General features: G+C 40.4%; 1 protein-coding gene across 1 annotated transcript in view; it reads right to left on the reverse strand.

The window, feature by feature from the left end:
- Positions 1 to 829: 829 nt before the first annotated feature.
- LOC147023538 (uncharacterized) overlaps positions 830 to 16,353 on the reverse strand; it is a 47,865-nt gene continuing 32,341 nt past the window's right edge. Inside the window, exons 2-4 of the mRNA XM_085889034.1 lie at positions 6,621 to 6,716; positions 6,322 to 6,345; positions 830 to 4,146 (exon numbers count right to left, since the gene is read on the reverse strand). Of these exons, the coding sequence (XP_085745160.1) occupies positions 3,899 to 4,146; positions 6,322 to 6,345; positions 6,621 to 6,716 (368 nt within the window). The 3' untranslated portion in view covers positions 830 to 3,898. The remainder of the gene's footprint in view (positions 4,147 to 6,321; positions 6,346 to 6,620; positions 6,717 to 16,353) is intronic.

Here is a 16,353-nt window from a genome sequence, read left to right on the forward strand (position 1 = left end):
TGAAGGCCTTGCAGGTGTATGGTTCAGGTGTACCAAGGAAGGTTGAAAGAACCTTCCCTAAAGGAGGATGCCCAGTCGGCGACTGGCTTTGGAGACCAACGTTGAAATGTGGTTTGCCCAAGAAAGATCATGGCTGAGAGCGAGACCCAGGAGCTTGAATTACTGAACTTTCTCAAGAGGATTGTTAAGAAGGAAGATAGGAGGGTTTGCCAGACAGTTCTTTCAGAGAAAAATGGTTTTTTGTTGCATTTCTACATGTTTTAAGTGAATTCCAACCCCCCCCCAATTTTTTTTTACCCCCTCCCCCAAAAAAGAGAATTTTTTTGGGGGGGGAGTAAAAAAAATTTGGGGGGGGGGTTGGAAATCACTTAAAACATGTAGAAATGCAAATAGAGAATTTTTTTTTGCATTTCTACCTGTTTAAAGTGATTTCCAACCCCCCTCTCCTAAAAAATTGTTACACCCCCCCAAAAAATTGTTAGAGAATTTTTTTTTTTGCATTTCTACATGTTTTAAGTGATTTCCAACCCACCCAAAAAATTGTTTCCCCCCCAAAAAAATTACCCCCCAAAAATAGAGAATTTTTTTTGCATTTCTACATGTTTTAAGTGATTTCCTACCCCCCCTCAAAAAAATTGTTAGAGAAAAATTTTTTTTTTTTGCATTTCTACATATTTTAAGTGATTTCCAACCCCCCCCAAAAAAATTGTTGGAGAAAAAATTTTTTTGCAACTTTTTTGTCAACAAAATTTCGATTTTTTTTTTTTGCATTTTTACATGTTTTAAGTGATTTCCAACCCCCCCCCCAAAAAAAAACAACGTTGGAGAAAACTATAACTCTCAGCACTGTTGACATCATATTTAATGAATAAGATATAAGGTTCACTTGAGTGACCCAGCAGTATTGGCGGCGGAGGTTTTGCACTCTCCCGAGTGCTCCCCGTCTAGTTACCTCCACCACCGAAGGTGAAGGAGGTTAGGTTTTCACCCTCTTCTGTCTGTTTGTTTGTTTGTCTGTTTCTGTGCAGGATATCTCAAAAAGTTGTGGACGGGTTTGGTGTGTGACAAGGATGAGCTGATTAGATTTTGGTGAAGATCCGGATCTGGATCTGATAATTTTTTTCAGTGATTCTTCATCATTGAGAGATCTGGCCAAACTAACATAAAACGATAACATATAACTAACATATAAACAAACATATAACGACATCTCAAAAAGTTGTGGACGGATTCGGACGAAACTTGGTGGACAGGGTGTGTGACGAGGACGAATTGATTCGATTTTGGTGAAGATCCGAATCTGGATCTGGATACGAGAATTATTTAATTTTTAAAGTGATTCTTCATCATTGAGAGATTGGGCCAAAAACAATATAGTACTGTACAGCATTGTATTTCAAAAATGTATTGGGCCCGATATGTTCTCGTGGATCAGGCATTACGTGGCGGAGGTATGCGTTGTACCGAGTGCCCTTCGAGTTTCAGTGTATGTTGTGGGCAAAATAACACTGATACTGAAGATAGCGAATGCTTACGTGATGGTAACCCCTCCAACATTACACAACTTGCAATTGAAAATGCAGCAAAAGGTTTCTTCACTTCAACAATATATGACAAGGACAAATCGGTCTTCAAACGACAACAGCGCAGAAGAATGGCTCCATGCTATGCAATGAATCATTACTCCATCAGGGATTTTTGAAGCAATAATTTTTTTTCTCAAATGAAAAAAGTAAATTAATCTGCATGAGGCACAAGTAAAGTTTAAGAATTACTTGCACAGAAGAAAAAAAAAAAAGAGACTAATTCAGATAAATATTTCAATTGTCTGGGTCTCAGGAATGATCTGGTAATAAAAGCTTTTTGCTGTTGTTTTTTTTGTTTAAGGATGGGCCTGGATAATGCATTTATCAAGTTTTTTTTTTTGTCCTTAAAGGTCCACAGAATCAGAAAATCATCATATTTGGTTTAATGGTGGTGGTGGTTGTATGGCAAGTTAGCTGCCGGTGTAGCTATCATTTCTTGAAGCACGACTGTGTTGCTGATGCAGTGCCCCCCGACCAGTACACACACTGGAACTGGTACTCATTTCGCCGATCTCGGAAGGATGACGGGCTGAGTCAACCCCCTGGTGTATTAATTCAGCGGCCGACGGGGCTTGAACTCAAGACCCAAGGATCCCAAGCCGCCACCCTAAGCACTGTCAATCCCCTGGTGTATTAATTCAGCGGCCGACGGGGCTTGCACTCAAGACCCATGGATCCCAAGCCGCCACCCTAACCACTGAGTCAACCCCCTGGTGTATTAATTCAGCGGCCGACGAGGCTTGAACTCAGGACCCTAGGATCCCAAGCCACCACCCTAACCATTACTCAGGACCCTAGGATCCCAAGCCACCACCCTAACCACTACTCAGGACCCTAGAATCCCAAGCCACCACCCTAACCACTACTCAGGACCCTAGAATCCCAAGCCACCACCCTAACCACTACTCCAGGACCCTAGGATCCCAAGCCACCACCCTAACCACTGAGCCAACACCAGGCTCTTTGGTTTAATGAATAGATATGGCTCAACTTAACACTTAATCATTCTTTTCTTGAATAATTATCTTCAAATGAAGATTTTAATGTTATTTGGTGCCATTTTTATGCTAGATTGGCCCCATCCCTTCCATGACGTCATCTTGACCTCGGGTTCATGCATGTATGGTCTGACAGCACCTTTAACATCATGATTTTGACTATCGTTGTAACCTGGGATTCTTGGTCACAAAATTCTTCGTCAAATTCACTTTCTGACGAGTCTGAAGTGAGTTGTACGCTGACAATCTTTCGCTCTATTACGTCATGGCAGTTATATCTCGAATTTTTAGGAGCGTTACCTGCCGGGTTTGCTTTTTTAACTGTAACATCTCAAAAAATATTATAATTTAAAACCACATTCAGTTCTGTATTTATTACTTAAAAATCGATATAATCACATCAAAAAAAAATATTTATTTTTTCCCCGATTCTGTAGACCTTTAAAACACAGACAAATACCTATTTTTCACTGTTGAGCTTTCAAAATACTGCACGAGCATAAGATAACCCTTTTCCCCCATAGTTATTTTACAGTGATCTAAGGTTACTGGGGGCTATCATCCTGGTGTTTCGCAGGCAGGGTGCTTCATCATGGTGTGTGCCGTCTGTAGGATCGACGTTAAACTGGACGTCCCATTTGGAAGCATTAGTTTGTACATGCTAAGGATCCAATGGTGTCCTTTGCAAAGAGTAGGTGAGCTATCACCGGTACCCTGACCAAGTTATAAATTCCTTGTACTGAGTGCTGTTAGCTGTTGGCATAACCCTAACGCTTGCTCAGGAACTGCCGTGGCAGCATCGATGCTCTGCAAAGAGTCTGGCACAATAAGGATGATGATGAAGGCTAATGGAGGAATTTGTAAATAAACTACATGGGGGACCCAGTAAGGCATCAGTGTACTTTCACATGAATTACAAGGACATGAGAACACGTTGGACAAATACATTTTGTGTATATTTTTTGTGTAAATTTTTGTATTAAAAAAAATAACTTGCATCTAATTTCCTTCTGTATATATGGGATTTGAACAGTTGTGTTCTGAATATCATCAGCCATTGGTTCAAATGGGAAAGCGAAGCGGGGCAACTCAATGAAAATCTTTGATGTTTTTTGTTAGTTAAACAGATCAACCATTTTGATGATAATTATAATCTATGACTGATCTTTGAACAACTTGTGTATCAAGAACCTCTCCAATTGTGGATTTCAAAAGACATTACAGAACTGACAGTCACATTTTTGAACATAATGGTGGCAAATATAATCAAAATGACACCAACAAATAATGAGGCACAAGGTCGGAAGGAACTCGTCACTTGGAAGGCATACGATGTAATTTGTCATGCTGCAACGGAGTAGGCGTTTCACCTTCTTCCTCCACTAGGTTCTCCAGTGAGCCCCATCGTCTCTGTGGTGCCCGGGAACCTTTTTGGTTTGGTGTAGGAGAACCTCCGGCCCAGCTAGCCCGATTGCCTCCGCCAGCATGCACAGAGCTCCGTCCCGCTTTGAGGCCGGGGATGGCAGACAGCTTCCGAGAGCGCCTCTCGGCACGTCTTTCAACTGCAAATAAGTGCAATGCGGACCAATTTGAGGATGAATGGCTACATTTTTGCTATTTTGATACAACTTCTGGCTTCATTTTTTAAAAAAGTAATTGAAAATCATCAAAGATAAAAATTCAGGTAAAGGTTGAAGGCCTTAGCGGCAAAGGCGAACAGCACTGCACAACCCAGAGGTTGTGGGTACAAATCAAGATAAAATCAGCAGTATGAAAGATTTGTATTCTCAGCTTCTATAACCTGATCAAGTCCAACCAGGTTGTTGATGAAAACCCAACGGGCTCATTATTGACCCAAAGCGAGGAGATCATCTGCCTGCCTCAACGAATCTGATTAACACATGGCACCAGTTCACACTTTATGATCGATAATTATTAATGCCAATACAACAGGAACTAAAATGCCACTTGTAAAAAGGCAGTGTTAGGCACATTCCCCTTGCTGAAAAAAAAAACTAATTCTACGTATTATTGCTTTATTCTTGCAGAAGTTAACTACCACATTTATTGATTTCATGCAAATAAGCACATTGTGAAAACTTGAATTCAGAATTCATGTGACTGATGCATCATTGCAACGGAGATGTCATTAAAGTTTTTATTCTTCCCCTTAACCCTATCACTAATTGGAAAAAACAAAATCAGGGGAACAGTAAAATAACAAGCATTCATTCATTTTGTATGGAGCCTATCGCTCCTGGTTGCATCATTGCTGAGAGAGTCGCTGTGCCGCTGATGCAGTGCCCCCTTTAGGTAAGAGCAGGAATTTGTAATTTGTTCATGGTGCCGACGATAGGTCGCCTACTCTTCACAAAGGACAATGTAGGATCTCTAATGTCCACTAACTAATGCTAACAGCCAGGACACCCAGCTTAACACTTATCCGAGGGACGGCACAGACGTTGATGAATCGCCCTGCCTACGAAACACCAGGATGGCAGTTTACAGCTGGGGTGGGATTCAAACCCAGGCTTGGCAGCTCAGAGGTGAGTAATAACAAGCATCGACATTTTTTTCTTTGAATTAAATCCTCAATACTAGAGAAATCTGGAAAGCAGACGATGAAATCATGTTGAATGAAGATACAGGAAGCATTCCAGCACAGTTAGGGGCCAGCAAAGTAAAATATAGTACTGCCAGTCGAATTACTGACTTGGTGGGTTATCCAGATTCACAGCATCCCACCTCCTCAATCTGAAATGTTCATGTCAAAACCCCGAAGAATGGCACATCTGTCAACCCCATGTGGTAAAACAGCAACTCTTGCAACAATCATTAAGATACCATACACTATGTGATGTGCAATGTAGTAAAAGCCTGCACCTGCCATTTATGCCACCAATGACACAAGAGACATTGCCTTCAGACAATATTCCTCAATGTGAAAAAGTACTTTTTTTTTTCCTGCTCTCAGTGACATTGAAATGAGGTATTTTGTTCTTCTACAGCAAGTCACAAGCATGTAAGAGCGTGGCTGTTGTGACTAATCCTGCGTTGGTAGTTCCATGAATTGGAAAAGTTAAACATTGCTCATTCACGAAACCTCAAATCTTAATGTGTTTTGTATTGAGTGTTAAGTTTCTGCTATACACGCGGGGTGTGCTTACACATCGTGGAAGCACACAAACCATGCTTCCCCATTGTCTTAGGTCGCTCACCTGCATTTGATTTTTCATTTATTGATTTTAATTTTTTTTTTTTCATTTATTTATATTATTTAATTTACGGATGCTTTCCGACAGTTCTGTGATTTTTCCTGGTGGATCGGCTTCGATGCCCGTCAGCAAGCAAAATTACCGTGCTTCCCCATTGTCTCGGGTCGCTCACCTGCATTTATTGATATTTTCATTTACGGACGCTTTCCAATGGTTCTGTGATTTTCCCCAGTTTATGAGCTTCGATGTCTGTCGGCACACACAATTACCGTGCTTCCCCATTGTCTTGGGTCGCTCACCTGAATTTTTTCATTTATTTATATTTTCATTTACGGATGCTTTCTGACGGTTCTGTAATTTTTCCCGGTGTATCGGCTTTGATGTCCGTCGGCACGCAAAATTTCAGCTTTCTACGTCACCTGGAAGGTTCCGATCTTTAATATCAGTCAGTGAGTGAGTCAGTGGTTAGAAAGAGCTTTATATAATAGATATTTTAAAAAATCAGTAAAAGGTTTAACATACCTTTCGATACATCCTGCTGGCTACCTGCAAGCAGAGGAAATGTCAGAAAGTTTGATAGCAACAAGTTAAATTAGTTTGTATAACTTTATGAATGGACAGGGGAAAACAAGGATGAACTTAAGCACTGGAATCAGGGGAACAGTCAGAGGTTTGAGGGATGGAGGAGGTGAAGGGTTAGGGGAGAAGACCAGGGAAAACCAAGTTGAAATACAATGCAAGTAAAGACTTGTTGACAAAATCATAGAATATTTTCTAGTAAAAATAAAACCACAGAATACGAATTAAAGTCAAGAACGCACATGGTGTTTCTCCCGAGGGCAGCATGCTATCTGTGACTGGCTTCAGGTACTGCCGAGGAAACTTGCCACTGTGGTCCCGGATATCCTGCCGTGCATCTGAGGGTAAGAAAAGGTGATCGGTAAGGTGAAGGTGGCGAATGAACTGGGATCAACAGAGCACTTTACATTGAAGGTCATGATAAGTCGGGTTTGACGTTTAAACGAGGACGTGAGAACAACTTTGGGGTGTGATGCTAGGGTTCCCTTTCCTATCCATAATGTAACCTTTGAACTTTGAACCAAGAAGCCATGCACACATTATGTGTGCAGGAGAGGGGATTGGAAGAAGGTGGTGGGGGAGTTTGTGAAGGTATAATGAGGTTTCACAGTTTTGTTTTTCTCTATGGGTAACAATAGGTTTTAACTGGATTTGGATGAGCACTCTAAAAGAATGGGTATAGATGGGTACAGAGATATTGGCAGAAATGTTTCGTAGCTTAAGATTAGCCAGGAATGATCAAGTTGTGATATCTACGTTAGAAGTGTCCGATTGTTTTGTGCTTGTATAATTTCAAGTGGAATGTATAGATAGTTTGTCTTATGTAGTTCGGAAAAGAAAAGAAGTGGGACAAGTATAGTGTTGTGTCCCTTGTAGATTTTTGTAGAAGGCCCAAGGGTCTACACTCATGGTGAAGGAGTTAAACAAAGGGAAGCAGGTTTACAGACTGCCAAAGGGTATTGTGAGAGGAGTGGAGGTATGGAGGAAATGGACGTACATGGGGAGGAATAAAATAATAACATAAAAACGAGTAACAATGGCCCAGAGAGGAACAGAATGGGAATAATTCATCGTGTGTAGAAGAGATGGTTGATGTTCATGGGTAATCACTTGAGGTAGTGATGGGTAGCGCATTTGAAAGACTGAAGTGAGGTGAGGACGACGAGACAGCGGATACTATTCCACAATGGGGGAGAATAAGAGGATGAGTGAATACAGGTGGGTAACAAATCTTGACTTTGGGAAGGTGGAGATTACACGGGAATGATGGACTTTGGGAAGGACAGGGTCTCCACCTGCATTTGGGTTTTCCTGTTTATTTCCTTGTAAGATTTGGTGCCAAAAATGTTAATCATTATGACTTTCAAGTGAAATGCATTCTTGTACATGATAAATATCCATCACAGCAGAAAGTTGAATGTGATCATTGTTTCAGTGTTTGTGCAGAGGAAGGAAGGCCATTAAGCCAAATAGAATGCCATGGTGACATGAGCTATGTAATTTGAAAACATGAACCTGGAAAGTGAATTTACAGAATGGCTCAGAGGAAGCTCACTTGCCTATGACTTCTCCAGTATGACTTTGATTCAGCAAGATATTATTATTCTACAAATTGCCATGAAGGCGGTTCACAGGCAAGGTGTTGCGTCATAAAGTATATAATCCTTTAAATGTGGATGCCATCCAATCGCCTTGTCCCATTTGCCAGGATTTACTTGCAGAGGTAAAAATCGTACATTCCAAAAAAAACCCAGTGCATGACACACACACACACACACACACACACACACACACACACACACACACACACACACACACACACACACACACACACACACACACACACACACACACACACACACACACACACACACACACACACACACACACACACACACACACTCTTTCTCAGATGCTGTTAAGGTTTGTGCCTTCCAAATTGTATCCAGCTGTGCACCCTAACATGTAGGCTTGAGCTGAAATGGGAACTAGTTGTAGCCAGGAATGAATTAATTTTCCCCAGTTATGGTGATGTAAAAAAAAAGTTCTTTCGTTTAAGTATAACGACAACGATTTTCACCAAGTATTTGCCATTCAATGAGAGAAAGGCAAGAGTTGAAGTAAAGCTTCAAAATGGAAGGCATCATTACAACGAAGGTTATAAATCCTGTTTTCATTTCACACTTTGAAGTTTCCCCTCAGTGTTGTTTCAGGAAGCATGTGCTTGAGGGAAAATAACGGTGTTTTTCAGACACTCCCATGAAAATCGTACGCAATCCTCTGGCTGTAACCACATCCATGAAAGTAACACCCACGGCAAAGGAGAATAAAAATGAGGAATAATTTCCTTTTGTGTCTTTGTCAACAGGATATTTTATGATTTAGAGGTCAACTTTTTCCATTTTTTTTTTTTGCCTGCACAGCAAGATAAACATGTATAATTTTTTGCTTCATGCTTCACCAAAAGGATTGCACAGTTGAGCTTCTGAATGTGGGGGGAAGGGGGACAGAGGTGTAAATTCAAATATATTATTATTTTATATAATTTCATGTACAGCAGATCATTACAATGAAATATTTTGACTCCAATTTTAATAGCTTGAAACAACGAGAGAGTTCCTAAAACACGAAACCCAGCGCAGCGTTACTTCAATTTAAATAAAATAATGATTTTAATGATCGTTAAAAAAAAATCGAAAAGTTTAGTGCTATTGAAGTCGTCCAGAAGCAGTCCCAAACAGCACCCTTATACATCACCGATTGAACCTCTATTTAAATTGAACGGCAATACAGTAAACCCTCAAATATTTTGGGAGTTAGGTTCCTGAAAAATGAGCGATAGTTAAAACCACGATTGTGGAAACCAAGGGCCAATGGGAAAACGGGCGTTTGGTTTGTGGTAGGCGCAGCTAAAAATAAACATGTAAAATAAATATATATTATGTATGTATATATATACATATATAATTATGTATATATATACATATCTGTATGTATATATCTTCTTTCGGCTGCTCCCGTTAGGGGTCGCCACAGCGGATCATTCTTATGATCCGCATAGTGATTTGGCACAGGTTTTTTTTTTTACGCCGGATGCCCTTCCTGACACAACCCTGGTCGCCTCTTACGACACAGGGATATGGTACACCTATTTTAACCGGGGCATACACCGGGCCCAGTACACTGGTACTTACTTCGCCAACCTCAGAAGGATGACAGGCTGAGTCAACCTCCTGGTGTGTATTAATTCAAGCGGCCAACGGGGCTTGAACTCAGGACCTTTTGCATCCCAAGCTGCTACCCTAACCACTACGCCAACACCAGGCTAATATGTATGTAACATAAAATGGTGGGTTATCCAGATTCACAGCATCCAGATTCACAGCATTTGCCCTATGTATGTATATATATATATATATATATATATATATATATATATATATATATATATATTTATACATACATACATACATATATATTGTTGCGAATTCTGGCCCGCCTGGCGTGCGAACGGCCACGTAACTCGAATCGCGACCGCGTCGCCCACCGGACGGACAATTCAGTCGTGACCCTCCGGGAACTATCGCCCGGAGCCAGTCACGGGTGGGGGTTTAACCTCACCACGATCGTGCCAATTGCCCACCCGCGCAGGATAGGTTTGCTCGCCAAATTCGACCTACCTAAGTACCTGCGCGAGTGTTCGACCGGGCGATCGTACCACGCCACAGGCCGACTCCGGACACGAACCCCTTAAGCGGTTCGTTCCGTATTACAGGGATAACCGAGCGGAGTTATCGTCGGCCTCGACGGATGTGATTCTGTTTACCGGGCGTTCAAAACCCACGACTCATTCCACGATACAAGATGGCACTTTCACAAGGGAAATGGACACAACGAACGGGATACGTTTCACACAAGGACATTTATTCATACAGCACACGTATTCATAATCAAGGCAGTCATGCAATATACAAGCAAGAAATAGGCCCCTGGCATGGTCAGCGAGCTCTCCGGCGTTGCTGCTGGTGCTTCCATGACCCACGACCAAAGAAGCAAAAGACTGAAGGGCAGAAGGGGCTTCAGGACCAGAGAGAGAGAGAAGCCCAAAACAAAGAGTCCATACGAAGAGGTCCAAACGAAGGGAGGGAGAAGAGAAGCCCAAGGGGTGACCAGCGCCACGAGACCAAGAACGAACGAGCCAGCATGAACCGAGAAGAGAGCCCCGAGCCTCGCGTCTGTTCGCCTTTTGTAAAGTGGGGCTCCGCCCTTTGCCTCGCCCCGTTTCTGGCTAAACCTCCTTTCTGGAAGCTTCCCAAAAAGGGGCGTGCCCTCTCGCTCTCCCCTCCCCGCGCCATGCAGGGGACGAGGAAAGTCAGTTTTGGCTCGGGGCCAGGGAATTATTCCCCCAAAATCAGACCCCTCCTTTACATGACCGTTGACCCCCGCTCGGATCGCACCTCCCCCACACCAAGCGCAGGGAAGAACAGGCGGGAGAATCAGGCGGGAAAAAAACCCCACAGGCTTCACAAGTGCTTTTTGTTCTGCCATTCGGAAGCGGTTGTTGAGAGCGACGTTGGTGGTGGTGCTTCAGTTGTGGTTGATGGTTGAGGCGATCGTGGTTGTTGTGATGGTGGCGTGGTTGGCGTTGTTGTTAAGGTGGTTGTTGTAATGGTGATTGAGACGTGGTTGGTTCAAAATAACGACAGAAAAGAAAAACGGCTATCTCAAAGAGTCGCAGCCCGGTGAACACGAATAAACCCCTTTAAACAACGGTGGGAACCTATCTGCACATAAACTTAGCGTCATAACTGATCTAAGGAACCTTTATGGTGTATTGCGAATTTCCACAGCGGTAACAATATACAGGGTGGCCTGAAAGTCACTTTACCCCTTCCCAGTCAAGCATTGTTCTTGAACTCTTTTAATATACAGGTTTTATTGTACAGTACTTACAATAATTAATTTGTCATTGTATCTGTATGTGCTCCATCATTCTTCTGAGTCAGTGTTTCCGCATACCATAGCGGGCGAGGGGATGAGGGCAGAGGGGAAGGGACAGAGGGAAGTGCGAGAAATTTTCAGGGGTAAAGTAACTTTCGGGCTACCCTGCATTTATATATATATATATATATATATATATATATATATATATATATATATATATATATATATATATATATATATATATATATATATATATATATATATATATGTATATATATATATATATGTATATATATATATATATATATATATATATATATATATATATATATATATATATATATATATATATATATATATATATATATATATATATATATATATATACATTTATATATATGTACATCTCTATGTTTTTGAATATATATATATATATATATATATATATATGTACATATATATGTTTTGAATATATATATATATATATATATATATATATATATATATATATATATATATATATATATATATATATATATATATATATATATATATATATATATATATATATATATATATATATATATATGTATGTATGTGTGTGTGAATATATATATATATATATATATATATATATATATATATATATATATATATATATATATATATATATATATATATATATATATATATATATATATATATATATATATATATATATATATATATATATATATATATATATATATATATACACATTCAGATCTGGAAAAAAAATAAGAGACCACTCCAAAAAATTTTGAAATCAACATCTCTACATGTATGGCAGCCATTCCATTCCAGTGTCTGTTGAATTCCAACACAGGCACACCTCATTCTACTTAGTGAGGTACTGATTAGGTGATCACCTGAACCGAATCTTATATAACAAGGAAAAGTATAAAAAGCACTGCTGTGGTCATCACTATCCTCTTGTAATCTGACCAGCTGGATGGCAAAAACAGTGCTAGTAGTACCTCAAAAGTAATTGGAATCAAAAAAATAACTGTTGACCATGCCAAAAGAGTTGAAAAGAAAAGTTTTGAGGGAGGAAAAGAAGGGTTCAATTCTGGCTTTCCTGGCAGAGGGAAACGGTGAGCGTCACGTCACGTTGCTTCCATCCTTAAAATTTCAAAGATGGCGGTTCATAAGAACAAGGTAAAGCAGCAGACATTGGGGACAACAACGCTACAGACTGGCAGAGGGCGAAAACGTCTTTCCACTGACCGGGATGATCGCCAACTCATTTGAATGTCACTCAACAACCATAGGATGACATCAAGTGACCAACAAAAAGAATGGCAAACGGCAGCTGGGGTGAAGTGCACGGCGAGGACGATTCAAAGCAGGCTCCGAGGGGCAGGGCTGAAGTCGTGCAAAGCTCGAAAAAAGCCCTTCATCAATGAGAAGCAAAGAAGAGCCAAGCTGAGGTTTGCAAAAGACCATAAGGATTGGACCATAGAGTACTGGAGTTGGGTCATCTTCTCTGATGAGTCCAATTTTCAGCTTTGCCCAACACCTGGTCATCTAATGGTTATACGGAGACCTGGAGAGGCCTACAAGCCACAGTGTCTTGCACCCACTATGAAATTTGGTGGAGGATCGGTGATGATCTGGGGGTGCTTCAGCAAGGCTGGAATCGGGCAGATTTGTCTTTGTGAAGGACTCATGAATCAAGCCACGTACAAGGTTGTCCTGGAAGAACACGCATCCTTCTGCTCTGACAATGTTCCCCAACTCTGAGTATTGCTATTTCCAGCAGGACAATGCTCCATGCCACACAGTCAGGTCAATCAAGGTGTGGATGGAGGACCATCAGATCAAGACCCTGTTATCTCAATCCAGACCTGATCTCCAGACCTGAATCCCCTTGAAAACCTCTGGAATATGATCAAGAGGAAGATGGATGGTCACAAGCCATCAAACAAAGCCGAGCTGCTTGAATTTTTGCGCCAGGAGTGGCATAAAGTCACCAACAGCAATGTGAAAGCCTGGTGGAGAACATACCAAAACGCATGAAAGCTGTGATTGAAAATCAGGGTTATTCCACAAAATATTGATTTGTGAACTCTTCCGAAGTTAAAACATGAGTGTTGTGTTGTTTAAAAATGAATATGAACTTGTTTTGTTTGTGTTATTTGAGGTCTGAAAACATGAATCTTTGTTGTTATTTTGACCAGTTGTCATTTTCTGCAAATAACTGCTCTAAATGACAATATTTTTATTCGGAATTTGGGAGAAATGTTGTCAGTAGTTTATAGAATAAAACAAAAATGTTCATTTTACTCAAACACATACCGATAAATAGTAAAACCAGAAAAACTGATAATTTTGCAGTGGTCTCTTAATTTTTTCCAGAGCTGTATGTATATATATATACATATATATATATATATATATATATATATATATATATATATATGTATATATATCCTGTTGTTGGCACATTGGTTTGGGTAGCGGCTTGGGATCCAAAAAGGTCCTGAGTTCAAGCCTCGTTGGCCGCTTGAATGAATACACACCAGGAGGTTGACTCAGGCTGTCATGCTTCCGAGGTTGGCGAAGTGAGTACCAATGTACTGGGCCCGGTGTATGCCCCGGTTAGAATAGGTGTACCAGATCCCTGTGTCGTAAGAGGCAACCAGGGTTGCGTCAGGAAGGGCATCCGGTGTAAAACCTGTGCCAAATCATTATGCGGATCATAACGGATGATTCGCTGTGGTGACCCCTAACGGGAGCAGCCGAAAGAAGAAGAAGAAGAAGATATATACATACATATGGATATATCTCCACATATATATATATATATATATATATATATATATATACAAATATATACATATACGTATATATATGTGTATATATATATATATATATATATATATATATATATATATATATATATATATATATATATATATATATATATATATATATATATATATATATATATATATATATATATATACAAATATATACATATACGTATATATATATGTATATATATATATATATATATATATATATATATATATATGTATATATATATATATATATATATATATATATATATATATATATGTATACAGTACAACCCCGCTATTCTGAACACTTCTGGGACTGGACGAAAATGCGTTCATATGCGGGGAGTTCACATTATCGGGGATTAGGGTATCAACCGACCATGAACGCGTCATCTGTATTCGATAGATCACAAAAGTCGTTTAATCAATACATACACATCTAAATACACATTCCACAGGCAAAATGAGCACGCAATTATTGGCATTCAGTAGTAATAATACAATTATTCGAATTATTTGCCACGGAAAGATATAAAATTGATAAGATCAAAAATGCAACGCAAAATTGACAGCACGAGAATCAAAATTTTAAATTTATACAATTACTTGTCTCTAAGCCAAGATGTTATTAAACTCTGTGGTTTCGATTTGGCATTCTCCAGGACATGACTGGAACTGAATGTTTGATTCTTTCCAAAGGAGTGAGCAACGCTGCCCATCCTTGATTCAGAAAGAGAGTTTTAAGTTTTTGCACACAACTGAGTCCATCTTGTACTGTCACCTGCATGTCTTCCACTTCCTCTTCGTCCCCATTCTCTTTGTCCACATTCTCTTCGTCATCGTCTTTCCGCATTAAATCGTTCTCCCAGTCGTCGTCCTCGCAGTCATGAACGCGCACCATATCGTCGCACCGAACGTATTCCTCGGGGGTCACGTCATCGCATTCGCCAATCTCTGCACTGCGCGGAATGAGCTCGCGCAGGCTGAGCTCATCGTCAGCATCCCAGTCACTATCGGGTGACTCGGAAGGGAAGCCGCACTTGACGAAGCACTTGGTAATCGTCGTCGGCTGGACTTGATCCCATGCATTGCTGCTCCACTGAACAGCATGGAGAACGTTGACGCTCTTCAAGATTTCGTTTACGTTTGAAGCGGTATCGATCTTCGACAGCAGGTGCCGGAGCAGCCGTTGTTTGAAAAGATGCTTCAGGTTGCTCATCACGCCTTGGTCAAGGGGCTGCAACTGCAAGACTGACGTAACGTTCGGAGGCAGGAACTTTACGGTCACGTTAGTCAGCGTCACACCCATTGGATGAGACGGCGCATTGTCTCGGACAGTGTTTCTCAACCGGGGTTCCCTGGAACCCTAGGGTTCCGCAAGAGGTCGCTAGGGGTTCTGTGAGAAACAGTAATAAATAGGCTAATGTATTTTTGAGTAGTTTTTGTTTGATTTAATATTCGTAATTTTACTGTACACGTATGGCATATTGTTGGAAACTCCTTGGTTATTATAATAGAGGCTTCAATGTCTTATATTATTTACAATTATCACAACAAAAGGGAATGTATTTAACGATGTCTATATGGCGCCAGTGTGAAACCACCCTCACTGGTTAGTGGACGTCCTGTACGCGGCGGATTCGTGTATCATTGAGTGACTGACTCAAGTACGGGACGCATGCACGGTGTCCATTGTCTTCTCTGTGCTTCCTCGCGCGAAGTGTGTCTCTCTCTCTCTCTCTCTCTCTCTCTCTCTCTCTCTCTCTCTCTCTCTCTCTCTCTCTCTCTCTCTCTCTCTCTCTCTCTCTCTCTCTCTCTCTCTCTCTCTGTGTTAGTTCTTCTGTGTCTCATAAACGAGCAGTATGTTTTGTTTTTTTTCATTGCCAATAAATTTGACAAAACGGGGGTCATTTTTTCCTTAAACCAGGTATCCGAAAAAAATATATTATATTTACCACGTGAACGACGATAAAAATATAAAAGAGCTAGATATTAATAATGGTATCTAATAAATTTTATGCAGGGATTCCCTGAGACATGAAAACTATTTCAAGGGTTCCACAAGGGTAAAAAGGTTGAGAAACGCTGGTCGAGGAAGAGAAGAATCCTCCACCGTTGGTTTCGCATCTTCTTGACCAGCGCTTTCAACCATTCAACGAACAACGCCGAGGTCATCCACGCTCATTTG

This window comes from Eptatretus burgeri, chromosome 7 (assembly GCF_056783735.1).
Source record: "Eptatretus burgeri isolate ZD-2024b chromosome 7, Ebu_testis_v1, whole genome shotgun sequence".
Taxonomy (NCBI): domain Eukaryota; kingdom Metazoa; phylum Chordata; class Myxini; order Myxiniformes; family Myxinidae; genus Eptatretus; species Eptatretus burgeri.